The sequence below is a fragment of the Vigna radiata genome, chromosome 10 (genome assembly GCF_000741045.1).
Source record: "Vigna radiata var. radiata cultivar VC1973A chromosome 10, Vradiata_ver6, whole genome shotgun sequence".
NCBI classification, from domain to species: domain Eukaryota; kingdom Viridiplantae; phylum Streptophyta; class Magnoliopsida; order Fabales; family Fabaceae; genus Vigna; species Vigna radiata.
The window spans coordinates 17,329,971-17,354,034 of NC_028360.1; the positions used below are offsets into that span (position 1 = coordinate 17,329,971).

Below are 24,064 nucleotides of genomic sequence, written 5' to 3' on the forward strand. Positions count from 1 at the left end.
GCTTCTGAGGCTTATTGACAACACTGCACTGCATTTGCAATTCAGCATTTTCAACCTTTTGAACAAGGATCTAGGCTATGAGGTTTTGAAGGATACGGTGTCTCCTAGTGGAGGTGGAATAGAGAGATTGTTTGAGGAAACTCCTTCAGTTGCTGTGAAGCGTGACGGTCTCAATAGGAGCATTAAGACTCTTAAGGAAAGTAAGGAAGTGGTGGCTGGCATAATTGACAAAATTTCTACCTATGGTAATTAAAATTAAGAATGTCTTTTTTTATTTTCGTGACCATGTTAATGTTGCATCTAAGGTTTTAGAGCAAAGTGTCCCTTAAGTGTTATTATAATTTGATGTATGGTTTTCAGGTTGCTGTGTTCTCTATGTTTAGCTTGGTGTGTGTTGTAGTTGTATAACTCGTAGTCTGTGATTTGGATCCCACGTGAGTTATTGTTTTCTTGTTGTCTTATGATCAAGGCACTGAGTTAGGTTCACAATGATGGGTTGACGTTTTATCCTTGTTTCTTGAATACCCTAAAGTGCTTTCCTGCAAAATGACTGATTTGAACTCTTAATGTTGCATTGTTTTGTTCTTTCTGTTTGTCTTCCAAGAATATCAGTCCCCCAATTTCAGTTGTTTTATATAAACTTTATGTTGTACTTTTTTAATGTATGACTTCAATATTCATTTTATACATGATTGAGAATTTAATAAAAAGATTAATATTAGATTAAAAAAATATAACAAATGGAAGAAAATAAGTTAATAGAATTAGGTTAGTTGCAACAAAATCCAACTTTCTCTGTATTTAATTGGGTTAATCAACTGTTCTTCCCTTTTTGTTTTCTTTTTCAAAATTCAACACAAGATAAAATTTGGAATGTGGCCACCCATAATCAGAAGGTTCATACCAAAAGCGCATTTTTATCCGTTAGAAACACATAATTTATTGCAGTTTACATTGCGTATGAATTAAGCTTTTACCATATTTTTGTGCGTAAAACTAGGGAGAGACTCCAAGCAGAAAACTATATACCACGGGAGAAACCAAAAGTATTTACATAAGTCAAAATGGCTAAAGAAAAAATATAGATTAAACATCATAAAAAGTTTTTAACTCTTAGAAGTAACTATTTGTACACTACTAAAATACAAAAAATAAAATAAAATAAAAACAAAATAAAGGTGACACAGAAAAATATTCTCGTACTCTTTTGGAGAGACTTCTGCAGAAAGCACAGAACTACTCCAGTGAGTGGAAATGGAAGGTTATATGCATGTGCGAGGAGCATTCTTGCTTAATCTGGCTGTTGATGATAAAAAATTTCAAGGCCTAAACATCTGGAGCAACCACTGCTAATTGGTAAGTGCGTATCCAAGTGGTTGACAGGGGTAGCTAACTATTGTCAGCTGAACAATGATCCTCAATATTACTGCTAGTGTGAGTATTACCACCAGATGCTGAGCTGAATATATGAGACGATGAATTACCACTCAAACTCTGCTTTGATCGATGTTGATGGAGGTCCCTTAAGGCTTTGAACCTTAAATCCTCACTGTAGGTACTTGGTTCTGGAATTGCATCAGGAATATCTAATTCTCCTTCAAACATATTCACCACCTCAGACATCGTAGGCCTAAGAGATACAGAAGCATTTGTGCACAGGAGAGCAATTCTGACCACCTTTTCTAATTCCGTTTCATTAAGGTCTGGCCCCAACCTTTCATCAACAAGCCCCACTAATTTCTTAGCTTGATTTAACTGACATGCCTGCAAATACCAATTATTGTTTATCTTAGAAGGATTAAGTAACTTTAAACATATAATGGAAAGAAGAATGATGGGTTTATAATTGAAAAAATACAGCTAGGTGCTTTGAGCATACCCAATCAAGAAGACAAGCACTTCCATCGTCTGGTAAATAATTGTTATTGCTTTTCCCACTAACAATTTCTAATGCTACAACTCCAAAACTGTAAACATCGGCCTTGTAACTAAGATGGCCCCATAATGCATATTCTGGTGCCATATATCCTCTACGACCAAAAAAAAATGGAAAAGCAAATTTAGGTACTGGCAAATAATATTTAGAGATTTATGTATGCTTAGTGCAAAGGCAACCTACATAGTCCCAGCAACTCGGGTGCTGATATGGGTTTTCTCTGTTTCATCAAGCCTAGCCAAGCCAAAGTCAGATATTTTTGGATTCAAATCCCCATCGAGTAACACATTAGAAGCCTTGATATCTCTGTGCACTATCTTGAATCTTGACTCATCATGGAGAAATGCTAGACCTTTCGCTATGCCAATGCAAATCCTAAACCTTGTGGGCCAATCCAATTTAAGCCGTTGGTTCTCACTACCTACAGAGATCATGGAGCCTTTGCCTTACAAACATATTGCTGAAATCCCCTTTAGAGGGATTGTAGGGGAAATAATTTAGGCATAGAGAAATATATGTAAATATCAGATTTTTTATTCATACAGAGCTTCTCACACGACCACATATATGAGATCAAGAAATTGATAGACAAGTAATGACTGACCAAATAAAGCACGGGCCAGGCTGTTATATTCCATGTACTCATATACCAGCAAAAGTTGTTCCCCTTCAGCACAGTATCCATGAAGCTTTACGAGGTTGGGGTGCTGCACACAAGATATCAACCCTATTTCATTTATGAATTCCCGATTTCCCTGCCGTGATTTTGATGACAATTGCTTGACCGCTATAAAAGTACCATCTACCAATTGACCCTGCATTGTCGCATCCCGGTTACCAGAAACCTAGTGTACCAGGCATGAACAGAAAATTCCATTCAAATAAATTAAAATTATTTCGAAGTTGTCTAAAAACCTTGTATACGGGACCAAAACCGCCTTCTCCTATCTTATTAGCAGAAGAGAAGTCATTGGTGGCAGCTCTGATATGCTCCAAGCTAAAATTACCTGCCTGAATATCTCCATCTTTTGCATCTGGCCATGTAAGCCATGCGAAATTTCTATTAGTCAGTAGTTATCTGTATATCCTATTGTAATCAAAAGCCTCAAACTTATCAGCTCCGCATAAATAAAATAGTGATTGAAAGCAAAATAATTAGTTTGTGCAAATTTTTATTCTCACTCCCATATGGATATTTCGTAGAATTAATCTTTCAACTTATAATACTTCACCTTCTTTCTTTCGCGGTTTCCCTCTGAAAAAACCTTTCCACTTCCACCAAATGAGTCCAGACATAAATAGCACTAAGCATACAGCACCGACTACAATGGCAATGATTATCGAAACAGCAACTTTCTTTTCTCCATTTGAGCAAGTTCTAGAATCTGTTCAAAGAATAAGGTATCACACTGATATTTTACTCAGCACTACCCATCATATTCATAACATCGCTTCGAAAAACAGAATGTCATCCCACTCATAAGATTGCTGTCAATACTAAAATGTGTAGCCTTCAACTAATATATGTAGAAATGATATTGAGAGTATAAGGTATGCTTACCTAAGAAGTGACAAGAAACAGACATTTCATTTGGTCTTTACTAAGAAGATCAAGAAAGCCATACGAAGAATGCTATTTAAGAAACAGAAAAGGGCGTACCAAATTTAAAAATGAAAGCAGAACGACCAATTCATGATGCTCTTGTTCTTCTCTAAGTGCATTCTTTTTTCAATAGTAACAGAGTAGTGTATTCTAGAAAAGTGATGTTAGACTTAGACACCGTAAACTGTGACGGTGACACCCTTCTTCGAATTCAAGTACAATAAATTTACACCTACGTTGCCATGGGGTAGTATTCACCTGAAACCACAGATATAGCTGATACAAGGGGGCCATAAACTCCAACATCAGGAATTCTAGTCGTTCCTTTTCCAGCCCAGTAGAATCTAATCTCCAAGATATTATTTGTGATGCTGATATTGTGTATGGGCAGTACCAGTGGTTTTTCAGTAACATTTGTTTCATTCTCTATATTAAAATTTTTGCGAGTGATTCTTCCCTGAGACAAAGTCAATGCATTAATTCATAATCTGGAAATTAAAGTAAAATTCATTAGTTAAATCGGTTACCTGAACATAGATATCAAATATGCGCTTCCCAAGACTTTTATATGTTCTATCATTTGTAAATTGTATCTCAGCAAAGTGAAGGTTTACAGTATAGTTCCCATTTTGCATGCAGTTGTGGAAATAAGTAAGTGTAATTGGAGATACACGCGCCGTTTTATATAATTCTGGCAGATTTGAAGATGGAAGAGATACAATGTAACGTACGTTCTGGGACTCAAAATCATCCATGAAGTCCCCAGTGCTACTAAATCCCCAGTGATCATCATCACTATAGAAATAAGTTGCAGTGCCACCCTGAACATCTCCTTCTCCGGCATAAAGCTTTTCTCCTCTATCATCTTTTACCCTTACATCCTTCCCACCACAGTTAATATGTAAACAACTTGAAACTGAAATATGCTTGAGAAATTAAAATAGTGTGAGAGTTTTTTTTTGACAGAGAATAAGAAAATTTACAGTACAAAATTTCACATACAATTCAACATAACTGTCATACAAAGCAAAGAGTTATTTTGTACTATGCATTTACTTTGATTTCAATGTTGCTACATATACACATATTTACACACAAATCACCTTACAATTTTCATCATTTGACTAAGCAACATTTCCACTCGTGTACATATTGATCCAACCATATATATATATATATATATATATATATATATATATATATATATATATATATATATATATATATATATATATACCGCTAGTATGAGGTGCACATCTGATTGGGAAGAATCTTTGGGCTTCATCCTTCTAATTCGAGGTAATTTTTTTAAGGTCTTGCATTTTCTGGCTTACCAGTTTAAAGGGGTGATGATATTCTAAACAATAGAGAATAATCTAGTCAAGTACAATAAGATTTTCTAATACAGAGGATGTTTAATATTTTTAAATGATGTAATTTAATATAACTTACACCGTGAACAGCTGAAATTCTTGGAGCAAGGAACATACTCCTCTCTGTCAATTGCAAAATAGAAATTCCTTAATAGTTTTAAATACAAATTAATTAGTATGTACTGTACTTATAAAAAAGTTTGAATATCCTTTGACAAACCTTTTTCCATACATTCTCCTCCCTCAAAAGTTTTGTGGGACATTATAAAATACATTAACTACTAAATTATGTGACAGTGTGAATCCTGTATTGTTTGCATTTGCTAAGAAAATTTATAATAACTTATTGCTATATCATTTTCTCATTAATTAAAGTAGAGGGAAATAATGATGTCAACATAATAGTCAGAACTAGCACAGCACTTGTTTGGTCTACATGCCAATTAAATTCTTGAAAATAATTTTTTCAATTAGGCTTCTTGTCTAATCAAAACTAGAGAAGCGGTCTTACAACTTATTCTTCAGAATCGAGGTTCTGAACAAATTCAGATTCAAGTTCCTGCTAAGTGAAACAACAAGAAATAAGTTTCAGTTTAGAAAAATATAAACTTGAAAAATATAAAGGAAATACTATTGAAAATGTTTTCACTGACATGCCATCCTGACATGCAGGTTGCTCGTAGTCTTGCCAAGTGAAGTTGTTGTATGATAGATCACTGTGTCCAACACAATGAGAGAGCTTTTGTCAATAAACCATAAATTGAAGTCCAAATCTGTTTATAATTAGGTAATCCCACTAAAAAATGAAATTTAAACCATTCAAGACCAGTTACTGATAAAATATCTTCTATTGTTGAACACATATTAAAATGCCATCATGGTTCCCACCTTCTTCCAATCTTTTCCAAAAAACTAGTATATAAAAGTAAGATCCTTCATAAGATCTCTATATTAGAGATGTTCTAAGCGTAAAAAGGAATATAAGTTGTATTGCCCTTTGTGTTTAACCAAAATTACACAGTTCTTTTAAATAACTTTTGAGATTAGATGACTGAGTTTAGGTTTCTCTCTGTATGGGAGTGTTTTCCTTTCTACAAGCTCATATTACGTAGATTTAGTAAATCATATCTAAATATAAAGTATGAAATACATCTAGAATAAAGATGAACCAACTGGGTATTGTCTACATTCTGCAATTGCTTTTACTCAGGAAATAATTTCATCGTGATTTTTTTATGCCAAATCTATTCTGCAGTGAACCACATACTCAATGACTAAGAAATCTATTGAGCTATACTAAACATTCCAAATCTACGAGAGTAAAACCTTAATTGCAGAAAATTAATATAGATAAAGAATTTTGAACCACAAGAAACTTACATGCTACTTCCATCCTTCAGGACTGAATTCGGTATATTGCCACTAAGCATATTACCTGTTAGGTAACTAACAGAAGCAATGCCAAACTGTTTAATTCATTGTGTCAACACTTGAACATAAAAACAAATATTCGGTTTCATTATTAAAAACTGCGTACATTTCATGATTCTGGAATCATGAAAATTGGTTGAAATATATCTCACTTCACTTTAGTAGAAAACTTCCTTTCAAATGCAGAGATCTGTTATCTGCATAAGTTCTTCTCCCTTAGGTTTTAAGTCAAAATTATACATTAGAGTAAGATGCTTACATAAATCTTAGACGCCTTGCACTTATAATTGATGAAATTCCCCCAACGAGCCTGTTAAAACTGACATCCCTATCATAAATTTTTGAAAATATAGAATTTCAATTTTAATGAGGCAATGCCCTTTTAAAAGAAACATGTAATCATACAATAATATAAGAAGCTTGTATAACAAGTTAAATCAAGTCAATAACAAGTACAGTGCCGATTCATAAATCTTAATACACCGGAGATTCATAACTTCTTTCCTGTGTCTCCTGAGAAATAGATTTGTAGTTTATGTATTTAAAAAATAAATAACTCTGAACCTTTAACATATGATTAATCACAGAGATTTATACTAATATTTCCTGGCACAGTTACTCAACTTCGGATTCTAAAGCTGTAACAAAAAATACGCAGCTCATTCTCATATTGATATTTGCATTGTATTGCCTTTTTGCCTTACTATATTCAAACTGGATTTAAATATGTATTGTTTAGAATTCAGTCAACAGAAAATCTTTTGTTTTGTCTTTTACCTTTTAATGTAGATGTACATATTATTTATCTTTCTAACTCAAACCTTGGATTAGAATGCTAGACAGGGGTGGATGCGCATTATGGATTATGGGAGCAATTGCTGCCACAAGAATTTATATTTTATTTGCTAACATATGAAAAAAGAAACTTTACCCCACATTATAACTACGGTAAAAGTCAAACATAATACCATGCTGAAACATTAAACCTAAAGTATTTTATTTTCATGGAAATATTGTAAATCATTATTTGCCTACGCTTAGAAAAATTTCAAGATCTGCCATTGGTTCCAAAGAAAAACGGAATAAACATGTTATAGGTATACAATCTTCAAACGCTTACTTACAAAGTCACCAAATTCTTCATTGTCCAGATGTATGAAGGTATAACACCAGATAAGTTACAGCTCCTTAGAATCCTTAAAACACAAAATTCAGTTGCGTTAAACTTCAAACTATTGGTTGAAAGAATATATATTCCCATTTAAGAAACGAAACGTGACAAAATATTATCACAAGTAGACGTACAATATAGTCAAGTTTGCCATGTTTTCCAGATGAGGAAAAACCTGCGCAGGACTTTCTATATCACTGATTCTTCTGTATAAGCATGGCTAGCATGAGCTACAATACATATATGATAGACAAAATGAAGCGTAAAATGTACCATGATTCGAAGTACTAAAAGAAAGATATACTCACAGCATAACTAAGTTCTTCAAGAGAGAGATATTTGATGGGAAGGGTCCCTCTAGTCCACTCGCATGCATTTCTCTTCACAGGTATTACATTGGTAAGAGTGTGAAGTTAGAAACAATACAAGATTTAACATTTAACAAAGAAAGGAAGTAGAATCTCACAGTCTCTGGAGATGTTGCCAGCTCTGGATGAAACTGGGTACTGTTCCATTAAAATTGTTATCATTTATTCTACTGCAATGTGATAATGAATTGGATGCATGAGCTGCAGTGTATGTGTTACGTAGTTGGGTTATAATTAAGGAAAAGGAACAAAATCAAAGCTCACAAGTCTGTCAAATTTTGTAGCCCAGCAAGTGTAAGTGGTAAGTTCCCAGTCAATTGATTGGATGACAGAACCCTTCCGTGTTGAAATTGCAGAAAAAAATCGTTAGAGAGAGAAAGTAAAAATAAAATCAAATCAAATAATCATACTAAAAAGTGAAAACAAAAAAAGGAATTGGGATGCCTTACAAGGTCTGCAAGTTGATTAGTTTCCCAAGCTCAGGTGGAACAGCACCAGAAAATTGGTTTGCTTCAAGCATTCTAATAGGAAACAAGACAAATGAAGAGGTTAGTAAGTTATACCTCATTCTTGAGGATTTCAATAGACCTGATAATATCTAGGATAAATATGAATGAATTAAATTAGAGCTTGGAACATACAGATATGTAAGAGTTGTAAAATTTCCTAGATGCTTTGGAATTTCCCCAGATAAGCGATTCACAAGAAGAGAACTTCAGACAGTTGTATGTAATGTCAGTAACAAAATAAGAATGATAGAGCTAAAAGTTTGCAGTAGTTGGAAAAGACTCAGACTCACATCGAAGCTAATTTCATTGAAGCCCATTCCTCTGGAATTGAACCGGTGAAGCAATTGTAAGCAAAATCTCTGTCCATGGAGGAATGTTTTTTGGAAATATTAAGATAAGTCACTGAACTATAAGATGTTCATAACGGGAATAAACCAAATCAAGTTGTAAGAACCTATTACAATTTTTTTAACAAGAAAAAACGATTAACTTATTTAAATTGGTCATACACATCTCGGAGAAAAGGTAGTTTGGCCAGTTGAGGTGGGAGTGTGCCAGGTAGACTAAGCCGCTTGAGAGTCCTAAACATACAAACGTTGTTCATCAGGGCTAAAACAGAAATTTGAGACTACTTCTGGATTTAGATAACTGAATGCGGAAATTCAAGAGTTAAAACCATGGAAACACGTAACACAAGGAAAATAAACTAATTTCGTGGTCATACATCGTCACAACATGACAGACAGTACTGTCTTCAAAACTGCAGTCACAACCAATGTTCCTCTCTGATTCAGTTGGTGGTTCTTGCGTTAGTCCAACCATTTCAATAATGCAGGAATCAGCATCAAATTTCCAATATGCCGATCCCATCGCACTCGCAATTTCTCTAAGGGCATCAACTAAATGACAACATAAACATGTAACCATAAGCATTGTAGTTTTAAANAGCAGTAATTAGAACGTCAATCTAATATCAACTGGACAACTTCCCAACCAAAGGGAAATACTGTTTCAATGTTCATATAATTAAGAAAATTAAAGTGGATAGATATAAATTATTAATAAAAACTTCACCCATAAATTATTCATTTTAAATCATGAGCAACTACGACAACAGGTTACTAAAATACGCTGAACTAAAACTTCAGCAGGTCCAGTCCTTAGTGTTTCCACATCTGCAAAAATGAAACTAAATATACCTTCTTCTTGGGGTAATTTTGATGCAGAAACTGTCAGCAATTGGAAGCAACTTAGAGCAATAAAAAGGAAGACAAAGAAACTGGCAACTCCCATGTTGCTCTAAGGGGTGAAAAAGAACCACCAGATTGGCTAAGCTATGACCTCTATTCGAGGCTCATTTTTTCTAACACTGCAGCTACCTTACGTGCAATAATTGAGTTGAAGGAACCTAACTGAGTTGAAGAATGAAGACAATGGATCTGAAGATGGAACAGTCCGAGTCAAAGACTACTGTCACTATATTAATTGCGTGTTTGTACTTTTCAGATGATGCATAGATTTGAATTTTTTTTGCTAAACTTTATGCGTTAAACAGTGGATATTTCTATACTTCCTCCGTTCTAAAGTATCCTTTCGTACAAATGGTATAAGAAAAACGATAGACATATATGTTTTCATACAATTTTATTAAAATACTCACACTTTCAATAAATACGAAGAATAAAGTAATTGAGATGATTGAACAATTACTATATTAATTTATACAAGAAGTCACTACAAATATTAATAATGTACTGTAAAAAAAATATTTCTTTTGGAGTAAATTTTAAAAATGGAAAAGTATGATAATTTCGGACCCAGCTAGTACACTCAAATATGAATATGAAAATAGACATTAAAGTCGGTAAACAGATTATGACGAAAATCAATAAATGATTGTAGTAGGCGATAAAAATTATAACTTGGTATTTTAATATATTAAAATTTATTACTATGTATTATTGACGTATACTGTTTGATAAAAATACTTCTTTATTTTAATATATTTGAATAGATATTAATTAAAAAAAATGAAATGAATAAGTTTAAGGTATAATTGATAATACCATGAAGAAAAACACTTGCAAGGAAGTGGAAAAAGAAGCAATAATTCAACAAACGAGGTTGAACTCCAGGTTTCATGGTTTTCAGGGGCTGAAAAAGTAAAGATATTGAAGTAGGGGTGTTTCCTCTGAAAGTTCATATTAATCAATGGTGACGAGGATGCTATAGACTAAACCAGATTTTTCAACTCTAGAATGCAGTTGTTTTCCGGATATGGTATTCAATTCAACGTGCAAAAAAGAGGTTCTTACACAATTCATGAGTCTTAATATATTAAATATAAACCGATGAAAATATTTACAATTGTTCTTGTCAGGAGTCAGAGCGCCAATTTTTTTGTCAGGCAAGATATTAGTTGTTTGATATTTTTTTTTATGAATGTTATTTGTGGCTGGAATAAAATCCTTTGTTGTTTAAAAGGAGAAAATCTATATAAAGTACTATCACGCTCAAATAAGTAGAAGAATTTAGATTTATATTAGTGAATATGAAAAAATGTTTATTTTTTTTATAAATACGATATGTATTTATAAAATTTTTTATCTTCTTATGTGTTATAAAAATTGATAATATTCAATAATATCAAAAAATATAATAATTTATCGTTTATATGATAAATTAATATAATAATAAAAATAATATAATATTTTATCTGGTTAATTATATTTTTTATATATATAATATTGAAAGATATTATAAAATAAGCATATCAAAATGTAGTTACATGTTTTTTTATAATGATATCACAAATATAATATTTTGTTAATATATGATATCGTGAATATATCTTATAATATTATTCAACTATTTTAAGTCAATTGAATGAGTTTTTTTTCATCATGTTACTTATTATATTTATATAATGTATGGAATAAGTTATTTTATGTTTCATCTAAAAAATACTTGTTTAATTATTGTATAAACAGGTATATTACAAAATTAATCTAATTAGTGAATGGATATGTTCGTCTAATGTGTATTAATAAACTCGTTTATGTGAAAAAACTTGTCTAATATATATATTGTTAAACTCGTCGAATCAATATATGAATTATCTAATGTTTATTGTTATATTGAGTATGATAAATTTATCAACAACTTGTCAACATATGAAATGACTCGTCTAATATATTTTTGTATACTATTCTAATTAGTGTATCTACAGTCTTGTCTAATGTGTATTATTAGACTCATGTAATATTTTTTGCAATACCCGTCTAATAAATATGTGTATGAAAAAACTTTTCCGACATGTATTCCTAGACTCGTTTAGTCAATACTCTTTTTATATATATTGCTAGATTTGTCTCATAAGTATATGGATACACTCATATACTATGTATTGTTAAACTCATTTAATCAATGTATATTCAAACTCGTTTAATGTGTATTGCAAGACTTGTCTAATTAGTGAGTAGACAAATTCGTTTAATGTATATTGTTCGACTTGTTTAATCAGTGCATTCATAGACCCGTTTGATTTTTTTTTGTTATGTTTGTTTAATCAATGAATGAAATAACTAATATAATTTTTTGTTATACTCATTTAATCAATATACGAACAAACTAGTCTAATGTATATTGTTAGACTTGTCTAATTATTTTTGTTTTACTAATCTAAATGGTGTGTTGACAAATTGGTCTAATATCTATTACAAGATCTGTTTAATATTTTTTGTTATATTCATTTTAATTAATGAACCAAATGGTTCCTTTAATATTTTTGGTTATACTCATTTAATTAGTATATAGATAAACTCATATAATATATAGCATTAAACTTGTCTAATTTTTTCTATAATTATCTAATAAGTGTGTGTGGACAAAATTATCATTGTTAAACTCGTCGAATTTTTTCTACTCATTTAATGTGTGTTCAAAAACTCCTATAATCAATGTATATTTTATACTTATTTAGTAATAATATAAATATATTAGTGGTATATTTTTAAATAATTAGCTTGTTATTTTTTATCTTTTATTTAAATCTTAAAAAAAATTATAAGTTGTTACATTTTAAAGTTAGAAATAGTAAAACCTAAATACAAAATTTATAATAAATACAAATATATTTTTCAAATCTTTGAAATTAACGTAAAACCAAAATCATAATATAAAGTAGTGTAATTTTTTTATTACAAATATATATTTTAAACTTTTGAAATGAATTATTAAACCCAATATTTTAATTTATTCTATTTTAAATATAATCATTTAAAACCTTATCAAAGTTTTATTTACATATCATTAATACTAATTTTTATAAGATAAAATTAATTTAATTTAACATAAAAAAGAATATTCAATAATAAGAATATTGATATTATTATTTAATATAAATATATAAATATAATCTTTTAATAATAAATTATTTAAGAAAAATTTATTTATCATATTTGTTTTTATATTTTATTATCAATAAATATATATTATTTTTTAAATTCTATTATTTTTAGAAATAAAAGTAATATATACTTCTAAATTTAATTTTGTTAAATGACTAACTAATTAGAAATAGTAAAAGAAAAGAAAATAATATATAAAAAAGTAATACTTAAAATATAAGTTATACATTAACAACAAATATGTTGAAAATATGTTAGAAAAACACTTGTAATAATGGTTTAAATAGATATAAGAACAGACGTTAAAATAACTATTTTTTTATTTTAAAAATAAATTTATTTTAAAATAATTTTCAAAAATGCAATATGGATTAAATGTATATTTTTAATTTATTATTTAAAAGAAATTAACCTAAGATATTCTACTTTTTACCGTGATCAATTATATTGATTGATAAAAACATTTCAACTTTTGATACCAATAATTTGTGTAGATATTAGTGTGCGGAATAAAAGAAATATTAATCAAAGTAAATTATTAAATTTGTGTGATTTGATATATTTAAGTATTATTCTAAATTTGTGTGATTTGATATATTTAAGTACTAAATTTAATTGTTCACTTTAACTTATAGTTTCAAACATATTTATTATTATTATCGCTTAACTTAAATTATTAGATATAATTGACATTTTAGATATTGGTTTGAATATTATAAATTAAAATTATTAAAATGAGTTAAAGAAAATATAAATAAAAATTTATATATATATATATATATATATATATATATATATATATATATATATATATATATATGTGTGTGTGTGTGTGTGTATTTTACATATAGAATATAAAAAATATTCAAAATAAAAATATTTAAATAATAGTATTTTATAAAACTAAAATTAAAATATATTTTTTAAATTTATTTTCATAAAGTAACTAAGAATGAAATATAATAAAAGAAAAAATAATGTAAAAAAATTTATACAATAAAAATATCAAATAACAATAAACACTGATGATTGAAACAATTATCAACATAAATATTGATAAATAGGTAAAATAAATATAAATAGAATATTAAAAAATAAAATAAATGAATTAAAAATAAAAAATTTAATGTAAATATGACAATAAAAAAAATATAAATAAAAATAAAGTTAAAAGATATCAAATAACTAAAAATAAATAAATTTTTAGGACAATTATAACAAAATAAAATAGATATTAAAATAAATTTAAAGTATATTTTTTCATATATAATAATTAATAACAAATTAAAAAAAAATAAAAAATCCCACGTGACTCTTTTTAAACAAGAATGATGTTGTTACATTAACTCTTTTAAAATAGAACCTAATTGATTGACATAAAAAAAAAAAAAACAATTTGAGATTTTGATGACGACATTTAAACTTTTTTTTTTAATAGATGAGAAATCTGTGAAAAAAAAAAATAATATTAAGTCCAGAAAAATTTTGTTTTTCTTGAGAAAACTTTGAAATAGTTCAATCACCATTCTTGAGTTCATTGCTTCAAATTATCAGTCAAAAGAATTCAGTGAATTCAAAACCCAAATCCGAATCAAAATTTGGAAGTGAGATTCGCGATGGAGAGGCTTCAGCGAATGTTCGCAGGTGCAGGTGGAGCGCTAGGTCACCCTCCCCCAGATTCCCCAACTCTCGATTCCTCCGAGCAGGTCTACATCTCCTCTCTCGCGCTCCTCAAAATGCTCAAGCACGGTAGGCAAAGCTATAAAGTTTTCTTTTTAACCAATCAAGTCAAGGGATGCCCGATTTCAAAATTAGGGTTTTCGTGTTTTTGTAATTACAGGGAGGGCCGGGGTTCCCATGGAAGTGATGGGTTTGATGCTGGGAGAGTTCGTGGACGAGTACACCGTTCGTGTAGTTGATGTCTTCGCAATGCCGCAGAGTGGCACTGGTGTTAGTGTAGAAGCCGTTGATCATGTTTTTCAGACTAATATGCTTGATATGCTCAAGCAAACTGGACGGTAGTTTATTTTATTTTATTTTTGTAATACTTGTGTGGGGTTTGGTTTATGAATTCACTGGTGGTGGTTTTTTGTGTTGCAGACCAGAGATGGTTGTCGGCTGGTACCATTCGCATCCTGGTTTTGGCTGTTGGCTCTCTGGTGTTGACATCAATACGCAACAGGTTCAGCTCCATTTCTTTCTTGAATATGTTCTTTGGTTGGTTCTTTTATTTCCTTATATTGTTTTTGCATCTACCTTTCAATTCAAAGGATCTGTGTGGTGGATGATATTAGTATGCTTCGATTTTAATGATTTTTTCTAGTTTTTCAAATCATGGACTAGACTAGAATGCTGTACTTTTGTGGAGGATCGCAAGGTTTAAGTGGATCCCGTGGTTTAAATACATTTCACGTTGTTGTTGTTTTTTTCTTTGTTCCCCACAATCCTACCTTTTTGTTGAAAATTCTTGAATTCTTAAGAAGAATTCAAGAATTTCATTGAATGTCCAATAGTGAAGAGAACAACATACCATACGCTCCAACTTGGTTAGGTCACCTTACTAACCCTCAAATTCTGGCTACTATGATATTTACCTAATTATCAATCTTATTAAAATTGCTAATGTGGCTTTGATGCCTAGTTTCTCTTAGAAGATGATGACATGTGAACTATTCTCTGGGTTAGCTTAGCAGAAAGAGTACTATAAAATGAGTTTGAATAATTCGAGGAGTGAATTATATAACATTTACATGGTGAACCAAAATTTTTACTTAGATATGTTTTCAGGGTTGATATTGCTATTACTCTTATTTTCAAGAGATCTGGGATTCATTAATGAAACATCATTTGATTTTAATGTTCGTTAAAAATCAATATTTGTTTGTTAGTATGAAGTTTGCTTTGCTTTCCCGAATAGGGAATATGTAGGGGCTCATTTTCACATAAAAGGTTTCATAAGCTATTGGTGGAAGCAAACCATTTTTTTGCTTATTGAAAACAGTGTCATAATATGCATTTCAAGTACCAACTGTTGTCTACTTAAATTTAAACCGTAAGTAGTTGAAATTTCCAGCCAGGCCAGCCATTGCAGTATTAGCAGCAGCCATTATTTTTTTGTTCTTTAGTATGGTACTGCTGATTAGTATGAGTAACTTGCTCTTCTATGTTATTTTATACAGAGTTTTGAGGCTTTGAATCAGCGTGCAGTGGCTGTGGTTGTAGATCCAATACAAAGTGTTAAAGGCAAAGTGGTGATTGATGCTTTTCGATTGATCAATCCACAGACTATGATGCTTGGTCAAGAACCAAGGCAGACAACATCCAACCTGGGACATCTGAATAAACCATCCATTCAAGTGTGTTACCAAAGCACTTTTGTTATGTGTATACTGTTTTTTTTCTTTCTTTTGGAAGCACTTGTTCTGCTTTTTTTTTTTTTAACTGTTGCTGACCTATCTTTATTGCCACTATTTAGGCATTGATCCATGGATTGAACCGGCATTACTACTCCATAGCCATTAACTACAGGAAAAATGAACTTGAAGAGAAGATGTTGCTTAATCTCCACAAGAAGAAATGGACTGATGGTTTGACACTTAGACATTTTGATACACATTCCAAAACTAATGAACAGACTGTACAGGTAATTTAATGTTTCAAACTGAAAGGCAGATTGGTACTCATCTGATTACTCATAATAAAATCCCTGCATATAATCTGTTTATCCTAATTTTAAAATTTACAAATCTGCTTAATATCTTTAGCAGAATAAATATTGATAACAAATTAAATTGCGTGCAGGAAATGCTAAGCTTAGCTATCAAATATAACAAGGCTGTTCAAGAGGAAGATGAGCTGCCTCCAGAAAAGCTCGCAATAGCTAATGTGGGAAGACAGGATGCAAAGAAGCACCTTGAAGAGCACGTCTCAAATTTGATGTCTTCCAACATCGTTCAAACTCTAGGAATGATGCTTGATACTGTTGTCTTCTAGAGTTGTTATTGGTTTCTCTAGCATGGTAAGGATGCAAATTGAGTTGTTAAAATTCCTGTTTCCTAATTCTTCTCAAACTATACTTGAAGACACTAGACAGATATATTCTTTGGACGAGCTGAAAAGGTCAAGAAAGTAAAACTCAGCACGTAGTTTGTGTGGGTGTCTCCCTAAGTATTACTTACTGGGTATCCTTTAATGTTTATTGCTGGATTTATCTTCTATAAAATTTTCTGTCAAAACAAAAATTTCAATTATGTTTTAAAATACCATAAGAAACAATTAACATTACGCAAACATATATTGAAATATCAATTTTATTTGTGTAGTCTATAAATGCAAGGTCTGCATTAAGCTCCATATATCGACAATGCGATTACATGCAGTATTATTTTAGCTCTGCTATAATGCTGGTCGTACAGCTATTGTAGAGGGGTTTTGTAGCCACGTTGTGGCACTTTCTTAAAAGTAGCCAATATGAGATCGATGTAGAGTGGAAATTGAGCCAAGGCAAAAAGTGTCACCGGCAGGCATGTCATGGCATAGACAGGGAATGCAACTGATTTGAGTTTGCCCTCTAGGATAAAGAAATGACCAACACAGAAACAGACCATTATAGAGGTAATGGACATGAACAACGATGTCAAACCCACGATAAGCTTCCTTGGAAGAATTTTACCGAAATTACGCTCTTGATACCGAAATGTGAGTATTGAGAGGAAAATCACCATTGAGGTGACAGAACAGCATAGAGCAATGAGAGATGAGATGGCAAAGGCTTTAAACTCTGGCCTGTATCCAAGAGTTGGGGTCCCTATGTCATCTTTAAAGTCACCGGGGACAGTGGTGGAAGTGGAAAATGCCACTGTGGCTATCAGTGCTGCTACCACGGAACAGGATTCCGAGGTTTTTTTTAGCCATTCTCCACCACTATTGAGAAGGTCCCTGTGAGTCTCGCTGAAGATATCTCTTGGTGTCTTTTTTTTTTGTTGTTGTACCGTCTAAAGAAATGCGGTTGCATCGTTTCCTTGACAAACTATCAAATCATCAATGACTAAAAAATGTAAATCATTTTACAGGGATAATAATTGGATTCAAATTGAAGCATCCTATAATATGCCGAGGACTTGTTACGTAAAATAATTGAAACATTTTTATTGCATGCATTTATGTAATAAGAATTTAATTAATCTTTGAGAGACTTGCTAGAATAAGTTTAAAATAAAAAATCGTATTTTGATGATGGATTTATAAAATTTGAATAAGTTTAAATAAAACCTTTTTAAAAACCCATAAATCTCTACCGTAGCATTGAATAAACTCTTTTAAGCGCTCTTTATCCATCTTTTTAGATAATTACGTAAACAGCCTCCTTTCTCATCTTAGATATTTTATTTCATCGTTATCTGTGCATTATTCCGATCTCTTTTATCACATAAAAGTGTGTGCCCTATGAGTTTACAAATTAAAAGCAAGTTAATGTTTTTGATCTATTTTGACTGGTTAAAAAGCCTAATGATATGTTAACTTACCAGGTACCATTTGATTTCCCAATGCATTTGCAGCGGTTCGCCAGGAAAGAGCCAAGGTTTATAGTCTCCAAGCTTGGCTGCCAAATGCAATGCACTATTTCCTTCGTTATCCAAACTCCCGAATATACTCTCCTTCAGATTTTTCTTCTTGAGCAATAAGTCATATAAGTAGGTTTGCCTGTTCTCCACTGCCAATAACACTATTTTTCTTATTCGCATCCATATCATGAACAGCTACAGGAAACAACTCCATGATTTTCTCTACCATTTCTGTCACTCCGTTCTTTGCAGCTATTAATATCGGTGTCTCACGCACCTTTTCTTTCATGTTAATCTTCTCGTTCCCTGCACATAAAAGTAAACCTTATAATACCCAACACTAATTTATAGATGCGTCGATTATGTTAAAAATTAAAAAAGTAAATACAAGCTGATGCAGAACCAAATGCACAGAAATAGTGTCATACCATTCTTTTGTTGCTTGTCTTCAGTGTTACGGACCCACTCATCAAAACAATAAGGGATTGTGTGGTGATCTTTATTCTCCAATTTTTGCTCTGGTACGCTGCCATCGTCAGCATACTCATACGTGGGAGCTTTTCCCAGAAGAACATCTACTATTTGAGCGGACCACACGTGTTTTTCCTTCTTTTTTTTTCAGTTTCAAAAAAGAACACATATTTTCACTTTATAAATATTTTTTCCATTAATTTCTCTCTTCAAACATAAATTCTATGTTTTTCTTTATGCTTCAACTAAACTATTTTAAATTATTTCCACGTAATATTCATCCATTATAATTTTTTACTCAAAATAAAACATCAACATTCCAAATCAGATCTTAAAAATTCTTTAGTATTAATCAAATTTTGTAATCTCAAGTCCTTCATAAACCCCCAATTATTTGAGTGAAAATGAATATGTAAAGGTTTTATACATATAAAAAAATTATACAAGGACTTAACTTCGATATAACATAAAGTTTGAAGTCTATATATATTATTTGTAGAAAATAATAAAACCAAAGAATCAAAATTGCATATTAATCATAAGAGACAAAGATATTCAATTGAACACACACACATATGTGGGAGAGAGAAACAAGATGAGAGTGACGAGAGTACTGCTCACAATTAAATTTGGAAAATGAAACCAGGTGAGATTGAGAGGAATATGTACTCGACAAGTCAAAATATGAATAAGATCTAAATAAGCTGTTTTACCTGAATGTTAGAGGAATCCATATTAATTATTAGAAAAGTTAACATTACTTAAACAAACACTGAAATATCCATTTTTTTTTGTGTAGTCTATAAATGCGAGGTGAATGTTAAGTTCCATATATGGAAAAATAGATTACATGCAGCACTATTTTAGCTCTGGTATAATGCTGGCCGTAGAGCTAATGTAGAGAGGTTTTATATCCACGCTGTGGTACTTTCTTAAAAGTAGCCCATATGAGATCGATGTAGAGTGGAAATTGGGCCAAGGCAAAAAGTGTAACTGGCAGGCAGGTCACAGCATAGACAGGGAATGCAACTGATTTGAGTTTGTCCTTTAGGATAAAGAAATGACCAGCACAGAAACAGACCATCATAGACGTAATGGACATGAACAACGATGTCAAACCCACTATAAGCTTCCTGGGAAGATTTTTACCGAAATCACGCTCTTGATACCGAGATGTGAGTATGGAAAGGAACATCACCAGTGATGTAACAGAACAGCAAAGAGCAATGAGAGATGCGATGGCAAAGGCTTTAAATTCTGGCCTGTTTTCAAGAGTTGGAGAGCCGGTGTCGTCTTTGAAGTCACCGGGGACAGTGGTGGATGTGGAAAATGCCACTGTAGCTATCAGTGCTGCTACCAAGGAGCAAGATTCAGAGGTTTTTTTCAGCCATTCTCCACCACTCTTGAGAAGGTCCCTGTGAGTCTCGCTGAAGATATCTCTTGGTGTCTTGTTTTTATCGTTGTATCGACTAAAGAAATGAGGTCGCATCGATTCCTTAACAAACTGCATCACATCATCATCAGAGGAAGAGCGACCAGAAAATGTAATTCATTTTACGGAATAATGATATGTAAACTTACCAGGTACCACTTGATTTCCCAATGCATTTGCAGCGCTTCGCCAGGAATGAGCCAGGGTTTATAGTCTCCAAGCTTCGCTGCCAAGTGCAAAGCACTGTTTCCTTCGTTATCCACTTTATCGAATATACTCTCCTTCAGAATTTTCTTCTTCAGCAATAAGTCATATAAGTAGGTTTGCCTGTTCTCCACTGCCAATAACACTATATTTTTCTTATTCGCATCCATATCATGAACAGCTACAGGAAACGACTCCATGATTTTCTCCACCATTTCTGTCACTCCGTTCTTTGCAGCTATTAATATTGGTGTCTCACACGTCTTCTTTTCTTTGACGTTAACCTTTTCCTCCCCTGCACATAAAAGTAAACCTATAATAATAACCAACAATAATCTAAATATCATGATTATCCCTTTCTCAGCCTATTTGATTCTGCATCGGAAGAGGCGCATGTGAAAAATTGAAAAAGTAAATTCATTCTTGATGCAGAACCAAACCAGTATAATGTTATACCATTGTTTTGTTGTTTGGGTTCTCCTTTGGTGGTGAGATGTTGTTCCACTTCTGTGTTATCAGCCCAAGTAACATTACCCCCTTTATCAAAAGTATAAGGGTGTGTGCGTTGATCTTTATTCTGCAATATATTCACGGGTACGCTGCCATCGTCATCGTACTCATACATGCTAGCTCGCTTCAGAAGTTCATCCATTATTTGAACTGACCACTCGTGCTTTTCCTTCTTCCGACGTATCTTATTTATGTTCGCTGACCCTTTTGTAGTTTCGTTACCACAAACATTGTCACGTTATTAACGGGAAAAAGGTTCTATACATTCACGATTTGAAAAATGAAATGTTCTTAACAGTGATTTCTTTTATACTTTTGAGTTATCAAATACATTTTTATAAAATATCTAAAGATTAATCTATCAACTAAGGACTCGTTTATAAATGTTACCAACAAAAATATGTAAATAGTCAAGTTGCAAGATATATCAAATACATCCTTTTTGGTAACCTTATAATAGACCATCTATGTCTGGCTAATGTTAAAGGATGATAATATTTTGACAACACTTTTTGATAATTTTTTTGACAACGAGACATGTTCATCATTTTATTGGTCTATTTGAATTTACGATTAAAAAAATATTTAAAACGGACCAATCACAAGATGTCACGTATGCGTTATAAAAAATTTGTTAAAAAAATGTTGTTAAAAGAATTTTTTCTAATATTAAAAGTCCTCACTGGCCAATGTTTGAAATGTTGGGTACAAACAAACTCACACATGGACATGAATTTATATACACATAAAGATAATAAATTTTTTTTTGGAATGATACCAAAAACAATATCTTATATCACTCATCCTGAAATGAAAGTTATTTGAGAGGGAAGATAAAATTTACAAAAGTATCCTTTCATACGGACAAAATTTATACAAATTTTTTATATTTATTTAAAATTATCTTTCTTTATTTTTAACGTTTTTTAAAATAAAAAATTTATTCTTTTATAACTATTTTACCTTTATAATATAATTTGATTATTATTTTAATAAAATAATATTTTCAAAAATAAATGAACCAAACATAATTAAAATTTGAAATACAACTATTTTCAATATTTTTAAATATTTTATAGTTAAAAACATATTCAATCCTAAAAATGGTTTAATATTAAAAGTTATATGCGTTTGGAATATGAATAAAATCTTAATAAGTTTCTTTTAGATAATTGATTTAATATTATTAATATTGACAGTATAATAAAAAAAAAGAAATAAATTTTATTTTATTTTATTTATTTAAATTGTATAAATAATTAATAATATTGAAGACGGATTTTAGCAATTGTAAGTTTATTAAAGCTAAATAGGTTGATGGAGGCATACCTGTTCCAAAGATAACCGACAGCATCATAAATACGAACTTGAATAAATCTACACAGCTTTCGTAATTCAGAGGAAATAAGGTATGTGGCAAGGTGCTGCTTTCAGATCCTAAACAAATCATATTGCGGTTAATCTGCTGTATAACATAAAGCTTTTCTTTCGGATCCAAATATGAAGTATAAGAATTTTAGTAACAATTTAGTCCTCACCTGCAGATTTTGCTTCCGCTCCATCATCTTTAGCAATATTTTTCAATGCTTCGGGGTCTCTTTCTGTTCCAATTTCATCATTATCCGGTGACTTTTTATGAAATTGTCTCAACGGCTCCGTCACTGAATACATGAAAAACGAATCAAATCACGATTACAGTAGGAAGTTGAGGTTATTAAATGATGTTCATATATTTTTTACATACCCACTAAGGCGAATTTTTTTGCCATCCTCAAAAGCCCCACACACATCTCGTAATTTTCCGGATAACTGATTTTTTCCGTGTCGGTTGTTGGACGTTGCTCCTGACAATCGGGTACTACTTCGAGCTTCTTCACCATTATAGCTTCCAAATAAATTACACATACATTACCATTATCATTATCATTATCATTAATAATAATAATTCGTTATAAAGTAAAATTTGGAATTAGTATCTTACCATTATAAACAATTCTTTCAAACCGTCCCAAGTGGCCACCACTCCTGAAAACAGAAGGCTTATTTGCCAGGAGATGAAGAGGAGTTAACCCACTATGGTTCACTGAATTCACAAGATCTCCGTATAAATGAATTATTTGGAATGCCAAATCTGTAAATAAATTAATCATCAGCTAAAATTAATTATTAGATGGGAAATTTCAATTTATTATTAGATTGAAATAAAGTTTAGAAGGACTCACCAAAATAATCTCCGGCAATGGCAGAATGAAGAATTGTGTCACCATCATGTCTTCTACAGTTGCTGTAGTAGTCAGGAGGAGGCTCTGGGTGGTTGTTTTTAGAGAAATAGTGAAGGAAAAGGAAAGCTTCTTTTCTGCCATGGAGAGCAGCCAGAAAGAGAGGGGTCTCGCCATCAACGTTGCGCATACTCAGCAACGAAGCCTCAGCGGAAGCAATGTACTTGCACATGTCTACGCTCCCCATCGAAGCCGCGAAATGCAAGGCCGTGTTTTTTCTATTGTTCTGAATTCCCAGTGCCTCTTTACGCTTGCCCTCTTCCGTCTCGGAGCAAATAAGCTTCACCAGGTTTCCCACGACGTCGTATTGGCCGTCGGTGACGGCGACATGCAACGCAGTGTCACCTGTCTTAGTTATCTTGGCCGTGTGAGCCTTCTTGTCCTTCTCGAACGTTCTCACCACTTCTTCCCACTCACCTTTCATGCAAAGTTTGAACAAAAGCTTGCTTGTTTTTTGTGTGTGCTCACTCGCTCCACCATCTTCCCTTTCCACCATCAGCGCATCACCCATTGTTACTTCTCTCTTCTCATATCCAGTCCTCTTCTTCTATTCACCTTAGCCACAACTACATACATGTCTCTGGAATGTAGGTGGCTGCTACTTTCTTTTGGCTTTCATATCAAGTTATTCCAACACAAAGTTACGGCACCATTTTAATATTTTTATTAGTGAAATTCCCCACTGCGCAGTCAACTAACTTTCCTTCATTTTCTCCCACTTTAAAGCGACAGAATATGGTCAGTTATAATAATCACTTTGGACTACAATTTTTTTTTGGAAGAGTGTGGGAGAGGGAGATGTGA

General features: G+C 31.8%; 3 protein-coding genes and 1 long non-coding RNA gene across 10 annotated transcripts; 1 reads left to right on the top strand and 3 right to left on the bottom strand.

Moving 5' to 3' along the window:
• Positions 1–996: 996 nt before the first annotated feature.
• LOC106776027 (probable LRR receptor-like serine/threonine-protein kinase RFK1) lies at positions 997–9,981 on the bottom strand. 3 transcript variants are annotated; one of them, XM_014663323.2, is made up of 24 exons: positions 9,591–9,978; positions 9,116–9,290; positions 8,901–8,972; positions 8,682–8,750; positions 8,524–8,595; positions 8,332–8,403; positions 8,147–8,218; positions 7,981–8,052; positions 7,823–7,894; positions 7,649–7,720; positions 7,468–7,539; positions 6,603–6,671; positions 6,293–6,358; positions 5,566–5,628; positions 5,424–5,471; positions 4,992–5,035; positions 4,067–4,455; positions 3,798–3,996; positions 3,169–3,321; positions 2,852–2,970; positions 2,541–2,751; positions 2,120–2,357; positions 1,880–2,030; positions 997–1,764 (listed from the first exon to the last, which is right to left on the bottom strand). In XM_014663323.2, exons 1-24 carry the CDS (start codon positions 9,682–9,684, stop codon positions 1,390–1,392), a joined length of 3,039 nt encoding a protein of 1,012 aa, XP_014518809.1. In that variant the 5' UTR covers positions 9,685–9,978; the 3' UTR covers positions 997–1,389. The 3 variants fall into 3 exon arrangements, with proteins under 3 accessions (XP_014518809.1, XP_022642549.1, XP_022642550.1); XM_022786828.1 differs by lacking the exon at positions 8,524–8,595 and having other exon boundaries at positions 9,591–9,979; XM_022786829.1 differs by lacking the exon at positions 997–1,764 and having other exon boundaries at positions 1,880–2,028; positions 9,591–9,981.
• A 4,302-nt stretch (positions 9,982–14,283) lies between these two features.
• Positions 14,284–18,601, top strand: LOC106774514 (26S proteasome non-ATPase regulatory subunit 14 homolog). Of its 3 annotated transcripts, none has more exons than XM_022786800.1 (7): positions 14,284–14,549; positions 14,641–14,818; positions 14,901–14,982; positions 15,980–16,156; positions 16,276–16,443; positions 16,602–16,818; positions 18,329–18,601. In XM_022786800.1, exons 1-6 carry the CDS (start codon positions 14,417–14,419, stop codon positions 16,791–16,793), a joined length of 930 nt encoding a protein of 309 aa, XP_022642521.1. In that variant the 5' UTR covers positions 14,284–14,416; the 3' UTR covers positions 16,794–16,818; positions 18,329–18,601. The 3 variants fall into 3 exon arrangements, with proteins under 3 accessions (XP_022642521.1, XP_022642522.1, XP_014517021.1); XM_022786801.1 differs by having other exon boundaries at positions 18,359–18,601; XM_014661535.2 differs by lacking the exon at positions 18,329–18,601 and having other exon boundaries at positions 16,602–16,998.
• Positions 17,117–18,960, bottom strand: LOC106774936. Its single transcript, XR_002669870.1, has 3 exons — positions 18,793–18,960; positions 18,326–18,670; positions 17,117–17,829 (listed from the first exon to the last, which is right to left on the bottom strand). It is a non-coding gene; the product is annotated as an uncharacterized LOC106774936 (long non-coding RNA).
• A 595-nt stretch (positions 18,961–19,555) lies between these two features.
• LOC106774938 lies at positions 19,556–23,900 on the bottom strand. 3 transcript variants are annotated; one of them, XM_022786857.1, is made up of 8 exons: positions 23,204–23,900; positions 22,963–23,064; positions 22,726–22,866; positions 22,520–22,642; positions 22,311–22,418; positions 20,928–21,185; positions 20,417–20,766; positions 19,556–20,339 (listed from the first exon to the last, which is right to left on the bottom strand). In XM_022786857.1, the coding sequence occupies exons 1-8, from the start codon at positions 23,769–23,771 to the stop codon at positions 19,728–19,730; spliced, it is 2,262 nt and encodes a 753-aa protein (XP_022642578.1). In that variant the 5' UTR covers positions 23,772–23,900; the 3' UTR covers positions 19,556–19,727. The 3 variants fall into 3 exon arrangements, with proteins under 3 accessions (XP_022642578.1, XP_022642577.1, XP_014517450.1); XM_022786856.1 differs by having other exon boundaries at positions 22,963–23,079; XM_014661964.2 differs by having other exon boundaries at positions 22,963–23,112.
• Between the last annotated feature and the right edge of the window lie 164 nt (positions 23,901–24,064).

Excerpts from the sequence above, each read along its gene's own strand:
- LOC106774514 (XM_022786800.1), top strand. The coding sequence starts at position 14,417 with ATGGAGAGGCTTCAGCGAATGTTCGCAGGTGCAGGTGGAGCGCTAGGT. Across the intron at positions 14,819-14,900 it reads ATGCTCAAGCAAACTGGACG|ACCAGAGATGGTTGTCGGCT; the intron begins GTAGTTTATTTT and ends TTTGTGTTGCAG. Across the intron at positions 16,157-16,275 it reads TGAATAAACCATCCATTCAA|GCATTGATCCATGGATTGAA; the intron begins GTGTGTTACCAA and ends GCCACTATTTAG.
- LOC106774938 (XM_014661964.2), bottom strand. The coding sequence starts at position 23,771 with ATGGGTGATGCGCTGATGGTGGAAAGGGAAGATGGTGGAGCGAGTGAG. Across the intron at positions 22,867-22,962 it reads TGAAAGAATTGTTTATAATG|CTATAATGGTGAAGAAGCTC; the intron begins GTAAGATACTAA and ends TTTATTTGGAAG. Across the intron at positions 20,340-20,416 it reads GGGAAATCAAGTGGTACCTG|TTTGTTAAGGAATCGATGCG; the intron begins GTAAGTTTACAT and ends GATGTGATGCAG.
- LOC106776027 (XM_014663323.2), bottom strand. The coding sequence starts at position 9,684 with ATGGGAGTTGCCAGTTTCTTTGTCTTCCTTTTTATTGCTCTAAGTTGC. Across the intron at positions 8,053-8,146 it reads CTACAAAATTTGACAGACTT|TAGAATAAATGATAACAATT; the intron begins GTGAGCTTTGAT and ends ATCACATTGCAG. Across the intron at positions 2,031-2,119 it reads ACCCGAGTTGCTGGGACTAT|AGGATATATGGCACCAGAAT; the intron begins GTAGGTTGCCTT and ends TTTTGGTCGTAG.